This window comes from Doryrhamphus excisus, linkage group LG17, assembly GCF_037039965.1.
Source record: "Doryrhamphus excisus strain RoL-2023G ecotype Guam linkage group LG17, RoL_Dexc_Guam_v1.1, whole genome shotgun sequence".
NCBI lineage: Eukaryota > Metazoa > Chordata > Actinopteri > Syngnathiformes > Syngnathidae > Doryrhamphus > Doryrhamphus excisus.
The window spans coordinates 3943721-3971216 of NC_136373.1; the positions used below are offsets into that span (position 1 = coordinate 3943721).

The 27496-nt window shown below is 39.7% G+C and overlaps 1 protein-coding gene and 1 long non-coding RNA gene across 2 annotated transcripts in view; one reads left to right on the forward strand and one right to left on the reverse strand.

Annotated features, from left to right (window-relative positions):
• Window positions 1-26933, forward strand: part of sema3b (sema domain, immunoglobulin domain (Ig), short basic domain, secreted, (semaphorin) 3B) — a 63016-nt gene extending 36083 nt beyond the window's left edge. The window contains exons 3-20 of the mRNA XM_078797696.1: window positions 4630-4765; window positions 11640-12000; window positions 12117-12274; window positions 12361-12423; window positions 16774-16893; window positions 16969-17062; window positions 17154-17273; window positions 17357-17499; window positions 18552-18666; window positions 19954-20023; window positions 20129-20273; window positions 22150-22369; window positions 23116-23207; window positions 23280-23321; window positions 23409-23566; window positions 24779-24834; window positions 26018-26157; window positions 26231-26933. Of these exons, the coding sequence (XP_078653822.1) occupies window positions 11814-12000; window positions 12117-12274; window positions 12361-12423; window positions 16774-16893; window positions 16969-17062; window positions 17154-17273; window positions 17357-17499; window positions 18552-18666; window positions 19954-20023; window positions 20129-20273; window positions 22150-22369; window positions 23116-23207; window positions 23280-23321; window positions 23409-23566; window positions 24779-24834; window positions 26018-26157; window positions 26231-26725 (2418 nt within the window). The 5' untranslated portion in view covers window positions 4630-4765; window positions 11640-11813 and the 3' untranslated portion in view covers window positions 26726-26933. The remainder of the gene's footprint in view (window positions 1-4629; window positions 4766-11639; window positions 12001-12116; window positions 12275-12360; window positions 12424-16773; window positions 16894-16968; window positions 17063-17153; window positions 17274-17356; window positions 17500-18551; window positions 18667-19953; window positions 20024-20128; window positions 20274-22149; window positions 22370-23115; window positions 23208-23279; window positions 23322-23408; window positions 23567-24778; window positions 24835-26017; window positions 26158-26230) is intronic.
• On the reverse strand, window positions 11620-13862 carry LOC144901924 (uncharacterized). Its single transcript, XR_013630096.1, has 3 exons — window positions 13734-13862; window positions 12112-12244; window positions 11620-12024 (listed from the first exon to the last, which is right to left on the reverse strand). It is a non-coding gene; the product is annotated as an uncharacterized LOC144901924 (long non-coding RNA).
• Window positions 26934-27496: the final 563 nt, after the last annotated feature.

Genomic DNA, 27496 nt, shown 5'->3' on the forward strand with positions numbered 1-27496 from the left:
GATGTGAATGCGGGGGTGCTGGAGCCTATCCCAGCTGTCTTCGGGCGAGAGGCGGGGTACACCCTGGACTGGTGGCCAGCCAATCACACGGCACATATAGACAAACAACCATTCACACTCACTTTCATACCTATGGACAATGAATGAATGGATGTGAATGGATGGACAGATGTATACGTACATTATGTGTGTATGACTCAACTGCAGAGAGTATCAAGCGTACATTTGACGGAAGCCCGTTTTATACATATATATTTTTATTATATGAAATTAAATTGCGGCACGGCGGTCGAGTGGCTAGCGCGCAGACCTCACAGCTTGGAGCTAGGTTCAATTCCACCCTCTCTGTGTGGAGTTTGCATGTTCTCCCCGTGCATGCGTGGGTTTTCTCCGGGTACTCCGGTTTCCTCCCACATTCCAAAAACATGCTAGGTTAATTAGCGACTCCAAATTGTCCATAGGTATGAATGTGAGTGTGAATGGTTGTTTGTCTATATGTGCCCTGTGATTGGCTGGCCACCAGTCCAGGGTGTACCCCGCCTCTCGCCCGAAGACAGCTGGGATAGGCTCCAGCACCCCCGCGACCCTCGTGAGAATAAGCGGTAGAAAAGGAATGAATGAATGAAATGAAATCATATATTTTAAAAATATATTTATACATTGTTTTCCATATTTAATTACTTATGCAAAATGTGAGATAAGTCATTATGTATTATCAGTGCAGTTTGTTGTTTAGAATTTAAAGTAGTAAAGTGGATCAGCGGGGAGGATTTTGAAGGCCTAACACAAAAATACTTGATTGACTTCCCACTAAAAAGACTTTTAAAGTTCTTATAAGATGATTTCGCTTTGTGTTACGATAGTAGACTAGAGTCTTTGTTAGGATGACAGCCTGTAAAGACATTAAGACCCCTTTATGACAGACAGATCAGCAGGGGGGGCGGGGAGGCGGATGAGTGGACCCTCAAATAAAAAGTTGTGCACACAATACAAACACATACTGTAGTGATCCCTCACTCAATGTGAGACTCCTGACCTCTCAATGGGCATCATACCCTGCCTGCTGGGAGAGCGTTTTGTGGGTTTGTGTGCTGGTTGCCGGGCAGAGTTCAGCACCTGCCACTGGAATGTAGATTCAAATAGTGACGTGACACACCGCCGGTGGAAGTGGATACTTTATACTACACAAGTTTTTTTTTCTATTAAAAACATCTGCTTTGACAACGACAGCAGTGAATGAGCAGTATTGTATCTGTATTTAAAGAGGATCTATTATGCTCGTTTTTTGACACTTTGTATTGAGTTGTGGACTCCTATAGAGCAGCTACACACAATAACCCGCATAGAAAAAGAGCTTCCAGAATCTGCACATATTCCAGCTGTATTTCCAAAACGGTCCGTTTTCATTTATTTCACCCACGGCCCGACTGAGCACACTCTGCACACTCTGCTTTGATTGGTCACACTCCCAAGTACTTCCGGACTACTACCGAGCCCCACTTTCTAATTTTGTTCTGTTAATAATAAATGAATAAAGTCTTCAGAGAGCCAATTTAAATGTGGTTAGGCGCTATTGCTAGCCCATGAGCTTCTGGGTTGAGACCCCTGAATTACCGTGAATGAACTCCAAGAGTGGTAACACAGGTCCGCGTTTACAGAGTACTGAGTATGTCCAACATCAACGTATTAACGCGGATATTTCACAAAAACAGTCCAGTGTGAAATTCTGTTGACAGATGAAAACTATGAATCACCAACTCCAACCACTTCTGCCTGAGCTTGCCTTGTAAAAAGATCTCATGGGAGCCATAGCTAAGAACCGAAAACAGAGCGAAAATGAGCTGTGGGAAAGGCAGTCCTAGAGCTTATCTGGCCTAAAGCGCATGCCCATATAAGGAAGCCGGTGCTAGAAAAAAAAAACTCTGAAACCGAGCGTTCAGAGTCGTCCCAAACGTCTTCTATCAACTCAGTGAACAGTGAGCACTGAGCTTGTTAGCTTCCTTTGCGAATAATGGCGAAATGTTGATGTGAAATCAGAGGAGAAGGCGTATACGAAAGTGGAAATAGGAAATAATGTACTGAAAACTGACCAATCACAGGTCTGTATCGCCACTAAATGAGGTTAGATTTTTTTTAGCATAACATAATGCAGGTTTAACTCAACAAGACTGATGATGTATGCCATTTTTATGGCATGGTGTTTTATATTTTTATCGTTGAGGCCTATGAACTCTGCCTAGCAACAAGTGACCATTCAAACTTGACTGTTTGAATGTCCCGTTTTTCAGGACATACTGCAAAAACGCGGATCAAAGAATCCTCTGTATGACAATGCGCCGTAAAAAAAAAATCTCAGCAAACAGGAAGTACAGCAGTTTTCCTGGTATGTATCTTTGCTATCAAAAAGCTATGGTGAATATTTAGTATTAGTTAGTCCTAGTGCAGGAATGTCTTTGAAGTTGGATGAATGGGTGCATTGATCTAAAGTGTTGTGGTTGATTGTGATGATCTCATCAAAATCACATTAAAAAATAAGCCTAACATGTGTGTCATATCAATTTTCTCTACATTTTTACCCCACCTGACCTTGATTTCAACCTTGATGTATGATGATGTCATCCCCTATATGATAAAAATGTATGCCAATCAGCTGTTTCCTAAAATGTCCAGTTATCTGATCCTCCAAGAAGGCATCAACACCAGCATACGTCCCTGCTTTCTATCAGCACATCTTCCTGCTTGTGTTGATGTCCCCTCTTAAATACTCCGCTGATTGGAAATACAAACTGCACTTTTAAGATGATGGCTTCATCAAAACATGATTGGATGCAATCAGTCAACTGATCTTAATTTGGACAGCTAGAGAGATGATTATCACCTCATGAGTCCAAGTATAACCTTTCAAAGTGTGTATTTTTAGGGTCTTCTGTCTCGTGTTGTCTGCATTTGCTTAATTCATTCTAAAAGATTCCTCTTTTGGAAAAGAAAAGAAACTAGTATTGTTGAGATAATGCAAACATCCAGCAGCAACACAACATTTTGTCGAGAAGCGTTTTTTTTGTTTGTTTTGCGAGCTACTTTGTCATGGTTGGCACCATGGACTATAAATGCAATTTTTGCTAATTTAACATTTACATAAAAAAAAATCAAACAGTAATATATAACATATTTAAGCATATTTCATAAGCAGTAGTATCTTGAAAACAGCAGAGTGCTCTTGTCTTATACAGGATATTTGGCTAGCATTTGTGTAGTAATATCTTAAAAAGCACAAAAAAAAAAAAACAAGAGCACTCCGGTTACAGAATATAGAGGATCTTTGAATATTAGATATTTGCAGTAGGTGCTGAAAAACCGTAGATTACTGCCATAATATTGAGGATCTTTGACAAGAGACAAGTACACCACACTGCATCTGTCCTCTGAGTGGGCGGGGTATAAACCGGAAGTGGGCGTGGTTTAATCAGAAATGTGTGGGGCTTACGTCGGTACATTATTTTAAATCTGAAATTGACAGAAGTTGCTATATTTATTATTATCCCACTATATGTGTACTGTGGGGCGGCACGGCGGTCTAGTGGTTAGCGCGCAGACCTCACAGCTAGGAGACCAGGGTTCAATTGCACCCTTGGCCATCTCTGTGTGGAGTTTGCATGTTCTCCCCGTGCATGCGTGGGTTTTCTCCGGATACTCCGGTTTCCTCCCACATTCCAAAAACATGCTAGGTTAATTAGCGACTCCAAATTGTCCATAGGCATGAATGAGAGTGTGAATGGTTGTTTGTCTATATGTGCCCTGTGATTGACTGGCCACCAGTCCAGGGTGTACCCCACCTCTCGCCCAAAGACAGCTGGGATAGGCTTCCTCGTGAGGAAAAAGCGGTAGAAAATGAATGAATGAATGAATGTGTACTGTGTATGTGTGTAAGTGATCTATAAAACTTAATATGTAATAATTTTTTAATGATTTGTGTGAAGTTGGTGACTCATGCAAACATCCATAGGAACAAAATACACACTATTCTCCTATTTACAAGCTTGTGTAGTATCCAAATGATGGTGAAATGTTTATATACTATTTAAGGCCACATTGTTTACAGTACTTTCATTGGGTGGACCTTGTAATACTGACATTTATTTCAGCCAAGTCATGGAAGTGAAATGTGACAATGCAAACATACAGTCGCATGCACACACAGACAGACACACACACACACACACACACACACACAATTGCATGTCCCTGCCCCTTTCCACTCCCCTTCCTCTTTCATCCCACCTTTCCTTCCCTCCTTCCCTCTCCTCTCTTGAATTAAGTCCATTATTCCTGCCTGCTCTCCCTCGGAGCACTTCAGCGCTGCTCAGCACTCGTGTGTGTATGCATGTGTGTCTTTGTGTATGCATGTGTGTGGGTTAGACTATCTCGCATGTGGACGTCAAGAAGACTTGTGTATTTTTCTAAGTGGACGCTAAGATTGCCACCGCAGACGCTCATCAGAGAAAGTGACTTTGGATTTGGGAATACGTTCACATCACGGCACGCTGCTTTGAGGACATAGAGTGGACTTTTTTTTATTTCCATTTAGGACATCCACCATCAATCTTAAACCAATCACTGGATGTGTTGTAGGGAATTAAGAGGTCAAATTACATCGACACTACATGAAGGATGGGAATACTTGGCGACCCTTTTAGACCCTTGTTCTGAAGGGAGTTCTGGAAGTTCTGACCACGGTGGGTTTGGGTCCATGGAAGCAAATGGACAGGTGAGTTGATTTATCGTCATTGTGTATCTTGGCACAGGGATGAAGTGACTTTCCCTTGAGGTTTGGCTTGGACTGGTTCCAGTTGCTGCGATTGGCTGGCGACCAGTCCTGGGTGTACCTCGCCTCTTGCCTAAAGACAGTCGGGATAGGCTCCAGCATACATGCAACCCTATTAAAAGATAGGGTTGATGGATGGATGGTTGCAGTTGTAGACCAGAGAGGTAATGACATGCTTCTGTTCCTGCATATTTAAATGAAAGTATTAGTATCATTAAGGAATGTACCTTGGGAGTGTGTGGGAATTTTGTTCCTTTCATCCATTTTCTGGGATTGCTAAAGCCTAAAAGTTATTTTTGCAAGAGGTTGGAAGCCTACAATTGTCCAAATATGTCCTGCTAAGATGATAAATGAAAGATACCCAGAAACAGTCATTAATTACCACATCAGAGACAAGGTGTCCCATTAATGTGGTATTATTATGTCCAGAAATGAGTATTTGAACACTCAGCAATTTTATACGTTATTATCTGTAAAGGGCTAGTTTTAAAAATTAACTCAAGGTCCTTAGGCTAAAGAAATCTCATCCTCTTAAAAACTGCTGTAAAATTATAATATTGATATTTTCTACCACATTAAACACCTCAATATTCTAAAACTATGTCAGCCCCTTATGTAAAATATTAATTACATATGTTTTATTGTTCTCTGTGTGAGAATGCTATCATTATGTAATGCAGCCAGGCACTAGTCACGGAAAACTAACAAAACTAACACTAAGCGACTAAGACCACACGTCTTGAAGGGATTTAAGAAGGAAGAACACAAGAGCAGGGGAAAAGAAAGTAAGATGTTCTCTAAAAAGGCAGAGATCAGCGCTCAAGTTCTACAGTCTTCTGCTACTTGCTGGTCCTGAGCCATTTGGACCAGAACACTTGATGGAAACGTTCCCATGACTCCAAAGCTGCAGCTAAGCATGTGTTAAATAGTCAATGATGACTAATGGAGTCATGATTGATGGTACACTTTTGGCAGATCCCTTCACAGATGACCCATAGATGCTTGGAATGCAATTTGTTCCAGTTGAAAAGCGGTCCAGGAGTCCTAATACTTTTGTCCATATCGTGTTATTGTGGAAGGTTTCATATCCAAAACGTTTTTTTTCAGCTAAAATATCCATAGTGGATCCCAATGGAGCCCTAAAGCTTTGACATGAACAGGAAGTAGTAGCCACCATTGATGGGCTTGGCCTGAAGGTGCTATTGCACGCCCTCTAGTGACCACATAGGACCTAAGCATCATGTGCATTAATGTGAGTGATGTCTTGGAAGCGTGCTGTCCAAAATCGAACCCTAATGTTGACATTTTGGCAATTTAAAAGTGCTTTTAAGAAGCCCTTCTGGAAACATAGACAGCACTCGAGTGTTTTCACATAATAAAAATGCCCTTGAGTTCATTGGCCCATTAAATTGACAATTATTTTTTTTATTTTGTTAGTCCTATTTTATGCTCTTAGTCTTCAGCTTTTAACTCCAGTGTTATGTTTTTATCTTTTTAGTCCTACTTTATGCTCTTGGTCTTCAGCTTTTAACTCCAGTGCTTTGTTTTTATCTTTTTAGTCATATTTTTTGCTCTTGGTCTTCAGCTTTTAACTCCAGTGTTTTGTTTTTATCTTTTTAGTCCTATTTTTTGCTCTTGGTCTTCAGCTTTTAACTCCAGTGTTTTGTTTTTATCTTTTTAGTCCTATTTTATGCTCTTGGTCTTCAGCTTTTAACTCCAGTGTTATGTTTTTATCTTTTTAGTCCTATTTTATGCTCTTAGTCTTCAGCTTTTAACTCCAGTGCTTTGTTTTTATCTTTTTAGTCATATTTTTTGCTCTTGGTCTTCAGCTTTTAACTCCAGTGTTTTTTTATCTTTTTAGTCCTATTTTATGCTCTTGGTTTTCAGCTTTTAACTCCAGTGTTATGTTTTTATCTTTTTAGTCCTATTTTATGCTCTTCGTCTTCAGCTTTTAACTCCAGTGTTATGTTTTTATCTTTTTAGTCATATTTTTTGCTCTTGGTCTTTAGCTTTTAACTCCAGTGTGTTGTTTTTATCTTTTTAGTCCTATTTTATGCTTTTGTTTTTATCTTTTTAGTCCTATTTTATGCTCTTGGTCTTCAGCTTTTAACTCCAGTGTGTTGTTTTTATCTTTTTAGTCCTATTTTATGCTTTTGTTTTTATCTTTTTTGTCCTATTTTATGCTCTTGGTCTTCAGCTTTTAACTCCAGTGTTTTGTTTTTATCTTTTTAGTCCTATTTTATGCTCTTGGTCTTCAGCTTTTAACTCCAGTGTTTTGTTTTTATCTTTTTAGTCCTATTTTATGCTCTTGGTCTTCAGCTTTTAACTCCAGTGTTTTGTTTTTATCTTTTTAGTCCTATTTTATGCTCTTGGTCTTCAGCTTTTAACTCCAGTGTTTTGTTTTTATCTTTTTAGTCCTAGTTTATGCTCTTGGTCTTCAGCTTTTAACTCCAGTGTTTTGTTTTTATCTTTTTAGTCCTATTTTATGCTCTTGGTCTTCAGCTTTTAACTCCAGTGCTTTGTTTTTATCTTTTTAGTCATATTTTTTGCTCTTGGTCTTCAGCTTTTAACTCCAGTGTTATGTTTTTATCTTTTTAGTCCTATTTTATGCTCTTGGTCTTCAGCTTTTAACTCCAGTGTTATGTTTTTATCTTTTTAGTCTTATTTTATGCTCTTGGTTTTCAGCTTTTAACTCCAGTGTTTTGTTTTTATCTTTTTAGTCCTATTTTATGCTCTTAGTCTTCAGCTTTTAACTCCAGTGTTATGTTTTTATCTTTTTAGTCATATTTTTTGCTCTTAGTCTTCAGCTTTTAACTCCAGTGTTTCCTCAGGGGGGTCCTCCACACTAGGGGCTGTTCGGGTCTGCTGAGGGGGTGCCATCTTTGGGTCCCTTCGACCCGGCCGGCTGGGGGTTCCTCCCTTTAATATGGGGGTCCGCCCGTCTGTCGGAGTCCGGGGGGCCCGGGTGCTGGTCCTCCGATGACACGGCCTGCAGCTCCTCCCAGTGTGGACGGCCCCAAAGGTGGCGTTTCCTTGTTCCTCAGTGCCATGCCATGTCTCCCTACTCTGTGTGATTGTGTGTGTGTGTGTGTGTGTGTGTGTGTGTGTTTGTGTGTGTGCGTGTGTGGGTCTAGTATGGAGGGTGGGAAGGATGGGGTTTCTTTTGTTTCTTTGTTTTTTCCTTTTAATTGTGGAAATTGCTTTAATTCTGTAAAGCACTTTGTGTTGCATTTCTTTGCAGGAAAAGTGCTATACAAATAAAGTTGATTTGAATTATTAGTGTGTATTGTGTCATGGCCGAGTGTGCTAATATTCATTAGTTTGTACTGTACATCAGCCTACACTCTAACATCACCTTTCTCACCCCGAAGGCCAACCCTGCTTTTGTCTACTCGTCGCTATTTAGACCTATTTTTTTATAATACGCCTTGACCCCGCCCACCCCTTTCTAAACAATCTGGCCTTCTCTTTTTTTCTTTCTTTTTTTAATCCACTCTCTCTTGGCATGCTGCTGCCGCTGTCTATTGAAGCTGAACTGAACTGAAGTGTCAGCAGCACCCAATGGCTTCTTTTTTTTTTTTATTAAGATGCATTATAGAGCGTAGAGGGTTGCAACTAAGTGCTGAGTGAGAAACACAAAGAGACTTGTGGCTCCGAGACGATGAAAAGTGTCTTTGCACAAAAAAAAAAAACAAGTATACACACACACACAAACAGCAAAGTCCTCTACCTTTTGTCACGGCAACACAATACACCATCTACCAAAGCATTCTTCACACCGTAATCACTTCCTTAGTGCTGTCAAGCAGCAATTTTATGCTTCTTTTTTAATTTTTTAACACAATCTTGACACGACTTAAAGCTAACAAGACTCCTTTTGTTCACCGACGGAGCTGTGGCAAGGGAAGGAAATGTGTGTGCGGCTTTAAAAGCTTGCATGTGCGCCATTGTGCATTCATATACATTATGTGTGCACGTATGCTGCCAGGTGTGGAAGCCTTATGTTCCCGTCTTGTTGAGCAGCGCTGGCGATTCATAAGCGCTCTCTTGTCTCAGTGCCTCAATAGCCTCATTATTCATGCCAGTGTGTGCCAGCAGCCTAGTGTGTGTGCACGATGTATGGATGTACTGTATTAGTGTACAAAAGTCTTCAATTGTATGACACTTACGGTGAGCAGTATTACACCAAAATATACATACTTTGTAGAAGGTTAGTGGAAGGAAGAAGTTTATTTTCACCCTCTGTTCATTCGTAGTTTTGCACTCAACCAAGTGATATTCTAGTTACTCAAAATCAGGTCTCAAACACGCGGCCCGTGGGCCAAATGTGGCCCGCAGGACACTAATTTGAGGCCCCTGCCTTGATATGAAAGTTTAATGTTAGTGCGGCCCGCGCAAGTTTGATATGGATGCTGTATGGTATCATGTACCCAGAAAAAAATTACGTTTGATTAATGTTCATGTTAAAGGTTAAATAACTGTTAATAGTTATCCTCCCTATCCATGTGGAAGTGGTAAATTTTTGGCTATTTAAGTTTAAAGGAAATAACTTGAAGGCTACCGTTTAGGTCGCTAGCTCTCTAGTTTGCGAGTTAGCATGTGTCTCAAGACCCTGCAGTTGCGCAATATGTTGAAAATAAAAAGAGTGTAAATGTGACTATAGTCGTGTTTTGTCATGTCTACAGGGCTCTAATAATGCTTTGTTCATTTTAATCTGAAAAAAATAATTTGTCTACCCACCAACTATATGTGGTTTTTATTATTTGCCGTTTTATTATTATTATTACTATATTTATTTATTACTGATTGATTGATTTTCTTTATTCTTGATTTGTTTATTTATTTTTCATCTTATTTTGTGTAGAAAAATAAAATATAGATAAATAAGATATATAAAATATTTATTATATTATATTATATTTATATTAAAATATAAGATATTTGAGAACAGTGGAATGTTTTATCAGAGCTTTTCTTGTAGAAAATCGAAACCAAAGCAAAGTTTATTCATTTTTCTGTTTTTAATTAATGCGTTTTTTGGGTTTTTTTTTTTTTGAAAACCTGATGCGACCCAGTCTCGCCCAGACCCTAGCTCCAGTGGCCCCCAAGTAAATTGAGTTTGAGACCCCTGCTCTAAATACTCCAATAAATACTTCGATTCAGGGTGCGTAGTCTGTAAATAACCACAGGGATCTCTAATTAGCGTCCGGTTAAAAAACAAAACATTTGTATTGAGTTGTGGACTCTGATAGAGCACCTATACACAATAACCCGTGCAGAAAACTTTCTAGATCTTCCAGATTCTAGCTAAATTTGAAACGTATCTACGTCTGTATACGCTTTAAAATGTTGCTACTCAGCTGTTGTCGTGTTTTTAGATGTTCGCTTCCTAGCACAATTACAACATTGGTTCTGTATGTAACATTTTGTATCAACATTTTGTAAGCTTTATGATGCATTTTGCTGTGTAAATATGTTTTAGGTACCATTTTACCACCCGCTGTATAATAAAACTAAAATAAAGTAACACTACTCACATTTGAAGTCATAGGGCCAAGGTTCAGTCATTTAATAATAATAATTATTATTGACTAGTTAACCATGCTATAAAAAACTAAAATAATGTGAAACTACTCACCGGTTGGAGATCTCGGCACATAATGGAGATTGAACAGGGAGACCCTGATTTGCTCTGACTCTTCTGTTTCCTCCAATCGGCTCTCTTGTGTTTTGTCCAGGAGTGTCATGTTGTCTGTGGAAACAATGAAGGTTAGAGTGGAATGCTGCTAAAAAAAAAAAAAAAAAAAAGTTTAATTCCAAGATACTGGGCAACTTAGGATCTAAAATACAAAAATATGTAGTTCCACGTAGGAGTTAAAAGAAGAAGAACTAAATAGGAGCTGACAAGAACAAGACACACCTGAACTAGACACAAGATGAATGAGAGAGCTGATTGGAGGAAACAAAAGAGTCAGCGAAAGCAAGACAAACGAACAGAACATAACGAACAGAATGTGACACAGGGATGTTTGTCTAGTCCCTCATTTTAAGTAACATTTGAATATTAACATTAACTTAAGTGTAAAAAAGTTATACACAGAACTAAAATACAGTATAACCACTCATCAATTCTGTTGCCATTTCATCCTTTATCATTCAGTTCAATGTACTGGTACTGCAGATACATTACTACACTTCCCAATATTAAGTATACTTCAAATATACTGAACATAGAACGATTATTATATATAGCATGGAATTCACAACTATTCTTAGTAAAGGTGCCATGTTCAGACCAAAAGTGAAAAGAATTTAACTGGACATGACTAAAAAAAACATTTAAATTATTATATACACCCTATCTGTACAAAATAACACCTTAAAGAGGCATAGGACGGTCAAAAGGGATCATTTTAATTACAGCAAAGCATCCTGGGGAATCTGTCCACCCCTCTTTGCACTCTTACTAGTGGTGGGCAAAACCGTTCATTTCAGTGAACTGGATAATTCCGGTTCATTCAGTAAAAAGATCCGTTCATTTCGTTCAATTGGTAGTTAGCCTGTGATCTCCTTCTGTGCATAGACCCGGTCAGCCGTGTCGAGTCAGTCACTCATGTTCACGTTCGTTCCCACTCAACAGCGCAACAACATGTGATGACTAGTGGTGTGTAACTAGCGCTACTATTTACTATTTTGATTAACATTATCAACTGTCACGAGTGTAAAAAAAATATTGAGAACACTAAAACGAAAGTAAAATAAAGTGAAATTCGTTTTAACCCATAAAGTGTCAGTCAAACATGTGTTCTATTTTTAGGTGCGGATGTGTGACATTTTCATCTCATCTTGGAGGCGAAAGGTGATCGCAGGAGTCCCATAAAGACTTAAAACTCAGACCCGACCAGTTCCATGGACTTCATCTGATCCAAACATCAAAGCCAGCCTGACATTACTGACCTTCGTCGTCAAAAACCAGCAGGAGTGTTCCAGCATGATGACTATGATGATGATGACGGTGGCCATGATGGTCACCTGCAGCTCTCTGTTCCTTCTGGGCTTGGCCGCCGCTCATGCTTCTTCGTCATCCTCCAGCACTGTCACACGTTCTTCCTCCTCGTCCACCTCCTCTTCTTCCTCCTCGGCCTCCTCTTCGCCACGTATGAAGCTCTCCTTCAAAGGTAAGGAGTAATGACTCCCTAAAACTATACAAGACAGACAGATGTAACAGTTTACCTTACTAGTGAAACAAATACAAAAAAAACTTTATTTATAAAACAAATGTCTCTAACTTCAGACTTGCAGCAGTTCCACGGCGTGAGGCGCTTCGAGCTGGAACGTTCATGCTGCTTCAGCGCTCTGTTGCTGGATGAAGAGAGGGGTCGTCTGTTTGTGGGGGCCAAGAACTTCCTGCTGTCGCTATCGCTGGATAACATCGCAAAACAGGAGCATAAGGTTAGGTCTCATTTTTCAAGAAAGAATAGAAAAATAAATAAACTGTACACAAAATGAGAATGACACTTTTGCTGTTTGTCTTTCAGATCTACTGGCCGGCCCCCGTTGAGTGGAGGGAGGAGTGTAACTGGGCTGGGAAAGACATCACAGTAAGTCTCTTTAATTATTATTATTAATAATAATAATAATAATTATAATTATCACCACAATAATAACTATAATAATTATTATGATTATAATAATATTATGTTAATAATTATAATTATTATGATAATTATTATAATAATATTAATGTTATGATAATAATTATATAATTATTATAACCACAAGTTTTCCTACATTGTAGTACAATTGGATGTTCTTAATGTGTTATTGTGATACTTGCTGTTAACTTATTCTATTGTAAATGTTGCACTTTGAGATCATTCATTTGATGTAAAGTGCGTTATAAATTAAATTCATTATTAATAATAATGATAATAAATAATAATTATTATTAATAATAATAATTATTATTATTATTCTTATGATTGTAATTGTAATGGTAATTATAATAATTATCATGACAATCATAATTATAATGACCATAATTATTACAATAATAATAATAATTATTATTATTTATTATTATTAATATTATTAATAATAATAAATGTAATTTATAACACACTTTACATCAAATGAATGATCTCAAAGTGCAACATTTCCAATAGAAGAATAAAAGTTAACAGCGAGTATCACAATAACACATTAAGAACATCCAATTGTACTACAATGTATGAAAACTTGTGGTTTAGTGGTGAACAAGTAGCTTAAAAAAAACCCCAAAGAAGTGCATAAAAAGGGACATTATGGTGAACACATACACATCAATACTTCTGTCTCTGCCACTGAACATGCAGTAGGAATTTGTGTTTATTTTTCAAGACTATATGTTAAACATGTATGACTTGAGAAGGTGCGCAGACCACCCAGCATGACATGATGTCTCCATGTTCTGTGTGTGTGTGTGTGACATGCGTCTGTATACTCTATTCATGTTGGAAAGTGTGTGTGTGTTGTATAGAGGCTTTATCAGCGTGATTACACAGCTGTAGCTGACACAATGAGCCCCATTCATAAATGACTACCCACTTCCACTTTCACCTGGATAAGCGCGCGTGTGTGTGTGTGGATTTTCAGTGAATAATCACATGTTTTTAGAGTATTTGTGTCCTTTTATCAGAATTAAATAACCTCTTTTTTGTGCTTTTTGTTGTGTCAGCGGCATGTTAAAACTTGACCTCACCTTGTTGACCCTAATTACTTCCAAGTAAGCGTCCCCCTTAGGGGTCTAAAATTCTTTGTGGGCACTCATTGTGTTCCTTGTCCTCCATTAATCTCATGTTTGTTTGTTACTGTGTGGAGTTTTACAACACAACTGAAAGGAGTCAATTTAATAAAGCCATGCAATACATACTGTATTTACATAGGAAGTCATCTGTTCCAGGGTCAAGCTGTGGCCATTCTCCTGGTACTCTGATTCCAAAACATTCCAAAAACATGATGTTAATTGTCCATAGGTATGATTGTGAGAGTGGAGTCTGAGGTATGATCTGGTAAGGGTGAAAGCTTTAGCCATGCTGATGAAGCCTGCGGTAATTGGCAACAGGTGTGCTGATGGCTCCTCCCCCTGCCCGCACTGCAAAGACAAGCAGATAGATGGCAGCAAAGCAAAACATCATCATTCATTCATTTTCTATGGCTTTTTCCTCACAAGCCTATCCCAGCTGTCTTCGGGCAAGAGGCAGGGGTACACCCTGGACTGGTGGCCAGCCAATCACAGGGCACATATAGACAAACAACCATTCACACTCACATTCATACCTATGGACAATTTGGAGTCGCCAATTAACCTAGCATGTTTTTGGAATGTGGGAGGAAACCGGAGTACCCGGAGAAAACCCACGCATGCACGGGAGAACATGCAAACTCCACACAGAGATGGCCGAGGGTGGAATTGAACCCTGGTCTCCTAGCTGTGAGGTCTGCGCGCTAACCACTTGCCCGCCGTGCTGCCGCAAAACATCATCATTCATTCATTTTCTACCGCTTTTTCCTCACAAGGGTCGCGGGGGTTGCTGGAGCCTATACCAGCTGTCTTCAGGCGAGAGGCGGGGTACACCCTGGACTGGTGGCCAGCCAATCACAGGGCACATATAGACAAACAACCATTCACACTCACATTCATACCTATGGACAATTTGGAGTCGCCAATTAACCTAGCATGTTTTTGGAACCCACACATGCACAGGGAGAACATGCAAACTACACACAGAGATTCCACCGAGGGTGGAATTGAACCCTGGTCTCCTAGCTGTGAGGTCTGTGTGCTAACCACTTGTCCACTGTGCAGCTCCCAAAACATCATCATGTTTTGGTCATCCTTGGCCAAGTGTACTATGTGGATGGAGGAACACAGCCTTGCAACCTTGCAGCCTTGCAGCCCTGCGGTGGTTGTTGGCCACATCAGACATCATGATGGATGTTGAAGAACCGTGTTCTCGCCAAAAAACATCCTTTGGCAATAACAGCGATGTCGTAAATCCTTGACGGAGAGCAGAGCACATGCAAGAATACGTTTCAAAGCAACACAGCCAAATACATCAACCAAATGGAAAAGCGGGAGTCTTGTCATAAGCGTTGCGGTTGGCATGACACACACACACATGCACACTAAATGTATATGTATGTATAGTATAGTGGGGTGGGGGGAACCACAGTGAACTGTCAGAGGGGGTTTGAGAGGCTGGGAGGACGTTTAATATTAGTGCAGACCAGCTAACATGTCAGAATTTGTCATACTCAGCATGCAATTTGCTGGTTTCAGTTTTGTTTTCGCAGCTGGATAACTATGACTTAATCAATGTTTCTCCGAGATCTGATCAATTTTCTGCATTTTGTGTTAGATAACAGAAAGATCCGTTCCATCAAGTTTAAGACAGACAACGGTTCACAGAGTTACGTTGTCCTGGTGGCCAGAAACCATCAAAAGCATTCCTGAGCTTTTTCCCCGCGCCGTGTTGTGTGTTTAAAGTTTGTCCACTGGACAACGTGCGCTGAGTTCACACATAAGTTCTCAGCCATCAACTGTGGAGCACTCTCTCTTTTTCACACACACACACAATGAAAACACAGCACAAAAGCAAACATTAGAAGCTATTCAAGCTTTTGTCATTGTTGCGAGTTGACTGGGAATATACGCGTCTATATGAGCCTGAGGTGGAATTAACGAGTCGTTGAACGTCTGGCAACCAGACATCACCTATACTTTTAACATGATGGCTGAACTGTGTTAATAATTACTAGAGTGGAGAGAAAAGTTCAAACAAAGCAGCTTTAGAAGAGGAAGAAGTCAAGACCTTAAAAGGCCCTTTGAGGTCAGAGCGAGCTCCATCTTGAAGTCTCCACTCATGAATCAGTAGCAGGTCAAAGGTCGACGTCAAAGGTCGACGAGTGTGACCCCTTTTACGCACACTCACTTGAGAAATGGTGATTGTTGACATAATTCATCTAATTCACTGCACTTTTTTCCTCTATTTGGTTTCATCACACACCAAAGACTTTTTATGACCTCATACACATTTTCCCTGTATGATTGTTTTATTAGAAGAAGAAGGAAAATAACTGGAGGTAGCAGAGATGAGGATGCTGAGGTTCTCATTGGGCGTGACCAGGATGGATAGGATCACGAGGGACATTACATTTTAGAGGCCAGACTGAGAAAAAGTTTTAGGATGTATATTTACATTTAAGATGTACATTTAAATAAAAATATCTTATCCTGTATTTTTCAGGGAAAAAGTTGTATATTTTTGAAAGAAAAAAGTGCATCCCTCCCCTCCAAAAAATCTTTTTTCTATTTTTTAAGGGAACATTTTCAATTTTTTTTCAAGAAAAAAACATAAAAAAAAAATATAATCATTTTTGTATGAAAACATACAAAATATATAAAATATATATAAAAAATAAACACAATAAAAAATTAAATAAATATAAAATAAAATAAAATTAATAAAATTAAATAAAATCAAATAATACAATTAAATAAAATCAAATAAAATTAAATATAAAATATTAACAAATATATAAAAATATATATATGTTTTTTCTTGAAAAAAATTGAAAATGTTCCCTTAAAATTTTTTAAGGGAACATTTTCATTTTTTTTCAAGAAAAAACATAAAAAAAATATGTAATCATTTTTGTTTAAAAAGAACATTACATATATATATATATAAAATCATTTTTGTATATATATATTTATTTTTTTATGTTTTTTTTCTTGAACAAATATGAAAATATTCCCTTAAAAAATAGAAAACAATTTTTTTTTTCTTTTGGGGGGGATGCACTATATATATATATATATATATATATATGTGTGTGAAAAAAGTAGTAATCATTCAAATATACTATACTAAATATATCTATTGTGTGTATTTGTGTGTGTGTTTCAGTCGGACTGCGTTAACTATGTGAAGATGGTCCACCATTTCAACCGTACGCACTTGTACGCCTGCGGAACCGGAGCCTTCCACCCTACTTGTGCCTTTGTGGAGGTCGGCCACAGGATGGAGGTGAGTACACCAAAACTAATGAATAAATAAATACGCTGATTCAAGGTTAGCATGTCCTTGTGTCATCCCTGTCAGGATCACGTCTTCAGAATCGACCCTTCTAGTGTGGAAGATGGCAAAGGGAAAAGTCCTTATGATCCTCGCCATAATGCTGCGTCTGTGCTTATTGGTAACGTTTGACGATACGATATAGAATTGCATGTTTTATGCAGTAGCTTTTACTTTGTGTTACTGAGGAATGTATTGATTGTGTTTCCCAGGTGATGAGCTGTACGCAGGTGTCGCTACAGACTTAATGGGGCGGGACTTCACCATATTTCGAAGTTTGGGTAAACGTCCTTCCATCCGCACGGAGCAACACGATTCACGCTGGTTGAATGGTGAGCATTAACTCCTTCATACACTCACCATGCTAATACACGTCATTCACACCTGATCTTTGTTGTGCGTTTACCTTTACCAGAGCCAAAGTTTGTTGGTTCCTTTTGGGTCCCAGAGAGTGAAAACCCAGACGACGATAAAGTGTTCTTCTTCTTTCGGGAGACAGCAGTGGAGGCCCAGGGACTGGGGAAGTCCACGTATTCACGCATCGGGCAACTCTGCAGGGTAAAGGATGACTCCATCAGCAACTGTCATATGAGTGTAAAAAGACGTTATCAACAAAATAAATACAAATATTATATTAATTATCCATGCTGGAGCCTATCCCAGCTGACTTTGGGTGAGAGGCGGGGTACACCCTGGACTGGTCGCCAGCCAATCACAGGGCACATATAGACAATTCACAACTATTCAGTGACTTCTGACCTTTAGCCATATTGTACTGATCAGCCAGGACAAACGTGTTTTGTTATGCTCCCGCTACTATCTAAATAATATTCCATTTCTGAATCTATGGTTATCATCACATTTTTCCCTTTTTGACACAAAAAAGATTAGAAATAGTGGGAAACATTGGAATTATTGTGCAAAGTATCTATCTAGTATCTATCTAGTATCTATTTAATATCTATCTAGTATCTATCTAGTATCTAGTATCTAGTATCTACTAGTATCTATCTATCTATCTAGTATCTAGTATCTATCTAGTATCTAGTATCTATCTAGTATCTAGTATCTATCTAGTATCTAGTATCTATCTAGTATCTACGTATCTAGTATCTAGTATCTATCTATCTATCTATCTATCTAGTATCTAGTATCTATCTAGTATCTAGTATCTATCTAGTATCTAGTATCTATCTAGTATCTAGTATCTATCTAGTATCTAGTATCTATCTTGTATCTATCTTGTATCTATCTTGTATCTATCTAGTATCTAGTATCTAGTATCTATCTAGTATCTATCTAGTATCTAGTATCTAGTATCTATCTAGTATCTATCTAGTATCTAGTATCTACCTAGTATCTAGTATCTATCTAGTATCTAGTATCTACCTAGTATCTAGTATCTATCTAGTATCTAGTATCTAGTATCTATCTAGTATCTAGTAACTCTCTAGTAACTCTCTAGTAACTCTCTAGTAACTCTCTAGTATCTATCTAGTATCTATCTAGTATCTATCTAGTATCTATCTAGTATCTATCTAGTATCTAGTATCTAGTATCTATCTAGTATCTATCTATCTTCTGTCATGTTATGTCTTGTGTTGTCATAGAACGACATGGGCGGTCAACGAAGTTTGGTGAACAAATGGACCACCTTCCTCAAAACGCGTCTGATCTGCTCGGTGCCGGGGGCCGACGGCAGCGACACTTACTTTGACGAGCTACGTGAGTGTGACTCTGATCGACCATGTCAAAAAATCTCCGTTGGATGTGATCAATTTATTGTGACCGTAAACCAGCCGCCAGCCATCTTGTTTGTGCAGCTGCTGACCCTACGGAGGGAGTGGGAATGATTGTGCCTCACTTTGGGCCACCGCTATCCATCACTACAATGAACAATGACACTTGTGTCATGTGATCCCAACCTGTCACTTGTACCAAAAAACATGGCTGTTCTTTTTTTATTGGTCCTTGGCATATTGTAAAGATAAAATTCATTATGAGAAAAAACTATTAGGTATTATACAGAGCTAAGATGGGGATGTTTTAGCCAAATAATTTAGCATTGGATGGGTTGTAGCATCTTTAATCTACAGTACAATAATCTCTAGTTTAAGATGAACACACCTGACTGGTCACCAGCCAATCACAGGGCACATATAGACAAACAACCATTCACACTCACATTTATACCTATGGACAAATACCTTGGACTCCTATAGAGCAGCTACACACAATAACCCGTACAGAAAACTTTCTAGATCTTCCAGAATCTGCACCTATTTGAGCTGTATTTCCTTGGACTCACCTCAAGTCACCGTCAAGCTGTCTTCATATTAACAGCTTACAGTGTAAGCAGCGTACAGCTTATATACTATGCCGGCGCCTATCCCAGCTGACTTTGGGTAACACTATTTGTGTGTGGTTTGGTCGCCAGCCATTCACAGTGTACAGCACGTTCAATCTGACATAGTGAAAACAAGTTCTCCCATTCCTTGTGGAAGTGGTATTTTTTTGGTTTCTTTGTCCTTGTTTCTCACTTCCTTTTTAAGTATAGAATAAATAAATTGCTGTGATTGGCTGGCAACCAGTCCAGGGTGTACCCCGCCTCTCGCCTGAAGATAGCTGGGATAGGCTCCAGCACCCCAGCGACCCCATTTTGACAACCATTCACACTCACATTCATACCTATGGACAATTTGAAGTCGCCAATTAATCTAGCATGTTTTTGGAATGTGGGAGGAAAAAAAACCCACGCATGCACGGGGAGAACATGCAAACTCCACACAGAGATAGCCGAGGGTGGAATTGAACTCAGGTCTCCTAGCTATGACCTCCTAGATAACCACTTGTCCACTGCTCTTAAGTTGAATATGGACAAATAGATGTGTTGATGTACCAATCAAATATCTGTTGAGAGTATCTAGACATGTCCACAGGGTGCATATCTTGCCCTTTAACCTTTCACCTTTGCACTACTTTTGAAATAAGTGTGTGTGTGTCCATCCTCAGGCGACGTATTCCTGTTGCAGACCAGGGACAGAAAGAATCCTCTGGTCTACACAGTCTTCTCCACTTCCAGGTCAGATGCCCATTGATGGATGGTATTTGTGTGTGTGTGTGTGTGTGTGTGTGTGTGCGTGTATGTTGACGTATCTCACCCGGCTCTCCCCTGTCCCCCCAGCAGCAGTGTATTTAAAGGCTCAGCGGTGTGTCTTTACTCCATGAATGACATCCGGAGGGCCTTCCTGGGGCCGTTTGCTCACAAAGAGGGGCCCAACTACCAGTGGGTGCCCTTCCAGGGAAAAGTGCCTTATCCACGCCCTGGAATGGTATGTGTGTGTGTGTGTGTGTGTATGTGTGTGTGTGTGTGTGTGGTAGTGGTACATTGATGGAATGGAATGGCCTTTATTGTCATTATACAAGATGTACAACGAGAATACAAGAATACACTCAATACAATACAATACACTCATATGTGACTTTTACTCATCTCTATACACCAGTCATTATTTGTACTAAAATTAATATATCTGCAATATGTCTGCTCCCGTATATGCTCCTGTGCAATATATGTGTATATCTTGGATATATTTTTTACTCTACTTTTTGTATACTTTTTTTAACTTGACTATTGCACTGAAAGGAGAAGCTCTCCAATATCGTTGTACATCTTGTATAATGACAATAAAGTCCATTCCATTCTATTCTATTCTATTCTATTCTATTCTATTCTATTCTATTCTATTCTATTCTATTCTATTCCATTCAATATTTTAGTATAGTCGCATACATTCTCAGTTGGTCATACTTAATCCAGTGAGAACTACTATTCTCACACGTTAGTATTGCAATAAACTTATAGTTTCCACGTCTGTTAGCAGAGCCTCGTGCTTGATTTTAAGACGTGCAGTGAAGCCTACCTTTTTTTACAGAGTTATAAAAAGGCTTTGTCCTTTATCAGTGGTAAGCGTAGTGGGCTGAGATTTATGATTTATGATTCAAATGTGTCTTTTTTTTTTGCCTTAAATTGAAACTAGGGACGGGCGGCACGGCGGTCTAGTGGTTAGCGCGCAGACCTCACAGCTAGGAGACCAGGGTTCAATTCCACCCTCGGCCATCTCTGTGTGGAGTTTGCATGTTCTCCCCGTGCATGCGTGGCTTTTCTCCGGGTACTCCGGTTTCCTCCCACATTCCAAAAACATGCTAGGTTAATTAGCGACTCCAAATTGTCCATAGGTATGAATGTGAGTGTGAATGGTTGTTTGTCTATATGTGCCCTGTGATTGGCTGGCCACCAGTCCAGGGTGTACCCCGCCTCTCGCCCTAAGACAGCTGGGATAGGCTCCAGCACCCACCTGAGACCCTCGTGAGGAAAAAGCGGTAGAAAATGAATGAATGAATGAATCTAGGGCAGGGGTCAGCAACCTGCGGCTCCAGAGCCGCATGTGGCTCTTCAGACTCTTTATTGTGGCTCCCTTTGCGATGCTTGAATATTTTTAACACCCGAGTGGGGAAAATGCAACTTGAGTTTTAAAAAATCCAACTTTGTCTGAGACCATGAATGCATCCTGAGTGAGTTCTGACTGCTATCCAGTTCAGTACATGAAGAAAAACAAGTAATACTTACCTACAAATCTAAAAAATAAATTCGAGATAATTTAAAAACAGCGGCATGGGAACTTGTTTTTACGTTTACAGTAGTTTACACATACATTTATGTAAGTTTATCTCCAAAACTAGCAAGAGTACTCCAACTCGTCTTTTCTTATCTGAACTACTTTGATACCCCCAAATTCCCTCCAATGTTGTTTTAAACATACTATATGTTTTGCGGCTCCAGGCTATTTTTCTTCAGTGGGCATTGGGTAAAATGGCTCTTTTCATAGTAAAGGTTGCCGACCCCTGATCTAGGGACACATGTATTCTAATAGGGACATTTCATTCCAAAATGGCTACAATGTGTGTGCTTAAGAATGCAGAATTAAGAATAAGAATTTGTTGATCAGCCTGTATTGTATTGTACTTACAGTAAAAACCTCTCTCGTGCCACAATTAATCCACTCCACTCCAACACTAATTCATTATTTATAGTTAATTAGCAGAGTTCTGCGTCCTCATTGTGCTAAATAACTGGACTGTTTTCATTTATGTTATAATGACAAATGTATTATACACAATATTTCTATTTTGGTTTTGTGTCCTCAGTGTCCCAGCAAGACTTTTGGCAGCTTTGAGTCCACTAAGGGTTTCCCGGATGATGTGATACAGTTTGCGCGTCACCACCCTCTTATGTACAACCCGGTCTACCCCATGACGAGGAGACCCGTCTTTGTGAGAACCAACGTGGACTACAGCTTCACACAGATTACTGTAGACAGAGTCAACGCCGCTGATGGGCAGTATGACGTCATGTTTATCGGAACAGGTAAAATATTTGTTTTGGATTACATAAGAGAGGAATGATAATAATCTTAATTTGGATCAGGATTGCCAGTCTGGATCAGGTTTTGGAGTAATCACTTGGTCTATGGATTTAACCTTAATCAACGCTTTTATCAGTCGATCCGACGATCACACTAATGATAATGGTTTGATTTCATTTGAACATGCATCAGATTACCATTGAATGCATCACATCATCAGTTCACAGTTCCACATGTCCAAAAAGGAGTAGGAAGAAGCAAAGCTTATTAAATCCTACCCCTCCATCTGGTACTTTTACAATCAGTAACTGTTACATTTGTTCACTTCCTGCTTTCCTAATATAATTTAATGTATTTTTTGTATTTTTAAAATTAACTAATTTGACTCAGAATTGTGTATCGTCTCTTCTTGTGACACCCCTAAAATTTCCAAAACTTTTTGAGTTGTCTGCATTAAAAAAATGATCTGGATATGGACTGGGGATTATAGTTAGAAATTATTTATTTATCACCTAGCATATTGAAGAAAACCTTTTTGATCTAGAACGCAATTAAAATTGGACACATTTCTTCTACTATCATACCAAGCTACATAATAAATCTCATAGAAATCTATTTCCAACGCGTGTTGAATAAATACAATCCAAATTCCAGATCTGGATTCAGAACATTATTTGGTACTTGGGGCATTGGGCCACTTAAATAGAGGAATAAAAAGTTTGCTGGTTCTTTCCTCTTTCCACTTCAGACAAAGGGACGGTACTAAAAGTGATCAACGTTCCTAAAGAGAGTTGGAAGAACATGGAGGAACTCCTGCTAGAAGAGTTAGAGGTCTTCAAAGTAAGAAAATCTACCTTTATGACGTTGAATATTGTCATGGTTAATCATGATTCTATTTTTATCTCTCTTCAGGATGCATCGTCCATCACTGACATGCAGATCTCTTCAAAACGGGTCAGTTCATTCTCAGTATCAAAAACAGTTCCCAAAATAATATCATATTTAATATTGATTTTATGTTTCCGATTTTTATCACCATAGCAACAACTTTACGTGGGTTCCAACACGGGCATCGCGCAGGTGCCCCTCCACCGCTGTAGCGTGTACGGGAAAGCGTGTGCTGAGTGCTGCCTGGCCAGAGACCCTTACTGCGCCTGGGATGGCACTTCCTGTACTCGCTATCTACCCAACACTAAGAGGTCCGTTTGGTTTCAGTTTGTTGTTAGAACAAATATAATATAATAACAAATATTTGAATTATACATCCATCCATTTTATATACTGATCCTGGAGCCTATCCCAGCCGCCTTCGGGCGAGAGGCGGGGTACACCCTGGACTGGTGGCCAGCCAATCACAGGGCACATATAGACAAACAACCATTCACACTCACATTCATACCTATGGACAATTTGGAGTCGCTAATTAACCTAGCATGTTTTTGGAATGTGGGAGGAAACCGGAGTACCCGGAGAAAACCCACGCATGCACAGGGAGAACATGCAAACTCCACACAGAGATTGCCCAGGGTGGAATTGAACTCGGGTCTTCTAGCTGTGAGGTCTGCGCGCTAACCACTCGACCGCCGTGCAGCTATAATGAATGTTATTATATTAAACAGGACCTATTATGCTCATTTTTTAACCCTTTGATTGAATTGTGGACTCCTATAGAGCAGCTACACACAATAACCCTCACAGAAAACTTTCTAGATCTTCCAGAATCTGCACCTATTTTAGCTGTATTTCCTTCGGGCTCACCTCAGTCGCTGTCAAGCTGTCTACATTTAGACAAACAACCATTCACACTCACATTCATACCTATGGACAATTAGGAGTCGCCAATTAACCTAGCATGTTTTTGGAATGTGGGAGGAAACCGGAGTACCCGGAGAAAACCCACGCATGCACGAGGAAAACATGCAAACTCCACACAGAGATGGCCGAGGAATTGAATTTGGGTATCCTAGCTGCGAGGTTTGCGTGCTAACCACTCGACCAATGTGCAGCCTTTATGATAATATTCATTCATTTATTCATTCATTTTCTAACGCTTATCCTCACGAGGGTTGCGGCGGCTGTCTTTGGGCAAGAGGCGGGGTACACCCTGGACTGGTGGCCAGCCAATCACAGGGCACATATAGACAAACAACCATTCACACTCACATTCATACCTATGGACAATTTGGAGTCCCAATTAACCTAGCATGTTTTTGGAATGTTTTGGAGAAAACCCACGCATGCACGGGGAGAACATGCAAACTCCACACAGACATGGCTGAGGGTGGAATTGAACTCGGGTCTCCTAGCTGTGAGGCCTGTGCACTAACCACTTGTACACCGTACAGCCCGATAAACGTACATACATGTACCTGTATATATTTAATGACGTGTACCAACCTTTCGTCTTGTAGGCGCTTCCGTCGCCAGGATGTGAGGAACGGAGATCCCAACACTCTGTGCTCTGGAGGTAAATAACAAGTCATTCATTTACTATATGTTCAAGGATATAGTTAGTCATGTTATATTTCAGTGTGCTGTGTCATAAAATAGGCCATTAATAATATAAAGGGCTATTAAATATATAAATTGATCATGAAATTGGCCTTGCATAGACAAAAGCAAGCATTGAACATTGTGCTGATTGGTAGTAATACCAACTCAATAGAAACAAAGTCTCATTCATGCTGTGACCAAGTTGCAACCCAAATTGTCACCCGTGTGACCCCTGCTGACCCCATTCCTTCCTCAACACAATGGCGCCGTTTCAAAGAAATACACATCATCACTCAAAGTGAAGGAGATGACGTCACAGGAAGTAAATGAACGTTTCTCTTTTCTGTGTTCTAAAGATATAAAAACTGATAAAAAGAGACTGTGTGTAATTAGCTATTCCACACCTTTCTGCCTATCAATAAACGCCAACAACGCTCCATTTACTGTACATAACGTACAGTCACATTGTTATTATTATTATTATTATTGTTATTAACATTGTTACAACAAAGAAGTACATTACTGGTGTAGTGACACCTCGTCAAATCACAACAGCTAGCTGCTAGCCGGCTAGCTACCCATATGCGCAGTCCTTAGGCCACCTCCAAAAGGCAACGGGTGAAATCAAAACCCAGGAAGGAAATTCGAGTCATTTTTAAAAGGACCAAAAATACGGCAAAAAATACTGTATTACATGTTGTCGTGAATGTACCTACTTTATGTACTGTTACTACATGGTTACAGTATTTATATAAAACTATATTAGAGGAGTTGTAATAGCGGGCTTTGTAGGCGATTTCCCATTATGGAAAGCAGGAAGTGAACAAATGTAACAGTTACTGATTGTAAAAGTACCAGATGGAGGGGTAGGATTTAATAAGCTTTGCTTCTTCCTACTCCTTTTGGACATGTGGAACTGTGAACTGATTATGTGATGCATTCAATTGTAATCTGATGCATGTTCAAATGAAATTAAACCATTACCATTCTGTGCATCAATTACCTGCCTCTATTTTTAGCTGTTTGTATATCTTTATAACACACATAAAACAGAAAGACTTGTGTTCATGTCTCATATAGGGATTGTGGATGAAAAAAAAAAAAGTGCAGAAGTACTTGCCTCATAACGTTGATCTTGTCTTTGCTGCCCCCTGCAGACCATCACAAGCACCACGTCACTGAAAAGAAGCTGTACGGAGTTGAAGGAAGCAGTACTTTCTTGGAGTGCATTCCCAAATCCCTTCAGGCCCGAGTCACCTGGACCTTCCAGAAGCAACGAGAGAAACCACGAGAAGAGGTGAGAAGATTGAAATATTGACTAACGTGGGGTAGAACTTGATCAAAGAAACGTTCCATGTTCTCATGTGAAGGTACGTCTGGACGAGCGTATCCTGCAGACGGATAGAGGCCTTCTGATTCGACGGGTGCTAAGGAGGGACATGGGAGTCTACCAGTGTCACGCCATGGAACACGGATTCACGCAAACCTTGCTGGGTATCACATTAGACGTCATCCAGTCCACTTCCACCAACCAGCCCTCGGCCGCCCCTTCTAGAGCGGAACCCCGCAGCTCAGGAGGTTCCAACCCTAAGCTTTGGTATCGGGACTTCATGCAGCTGGTGGATCATCCCAATTTGAGCACCGTGGACCAGATTTGCGAGCAAGTCTGGGCTCGACGGAATCCCGCCGGTGAACAAACAGAAAGGAAAGTCGCTGCTCCGAGGAAAGACCCGGAAACCCCAGGCCCGTCTGTACGGCCCTCGAACAAGAAATGGAAGCATCTTCAGGAGTTGAGGAAGGGGAGGAACCGCCGGACCCACGATGGAAAACCAAACCCTCGGGCGCCACGGAGTGCGGGGGAATAATAACGAAATATCCAACAGGACTCATTCAGGGAGAATGACTGAACTCTTGGAGACGTTTTCGACACCTTGAACGCACCTCCGCCATTGTGTACATTTATCGGGTTTACGGACTTCTTTGCATGTTTTGTCCCATGTTCATCCCGCACGATCCCACCACCGTGTCATTGTCGTTGAGTACTGTGACATGTCCCTTATTTGTTAGATAAATCGTCTTTCCGCTAAGTGTGAACTCTGACACAAAAAGATCCTGGATGGACTTCACCTCTAAAGACCGGAGGAGGACAAACGATGCATTTCATGACTGGGAATGACACAACTGGAATATTCAACTGGAAACATGCGCGCACACACACAAGCATGCAGAAAGATGAACTACTTAATGTGATGTATTTACAATCTTTCAGCATTTTCTTTTTTTTTTTTTTGTTTCTTTTTACTTTATGATGTAGAGACGCCAGACTGAGAACTTCCTTTTGGCACATTGAGGCACCACGTACTGTAGCAGCCAATATGACAAACACATACAATGAGCTGTGATTGCTTAATATTGTGTTACACCATTAAACCACTACAGACTGAGGAGTGGGGAGCTAAAAAAAAACAACTACTGCTTATTCAATATTTGTGCAAAAAGGAGGTATTTAGTGTGTACATGCAAAAAGCACAAAAAGACTTCTAGTATTGGGGCCACTGAAAATAAAATAACATAAACAAGTTGTGGTATTATGAGAAAAAAAACTGAAAATATTGTAATATTCAGAGAAAAGGGGT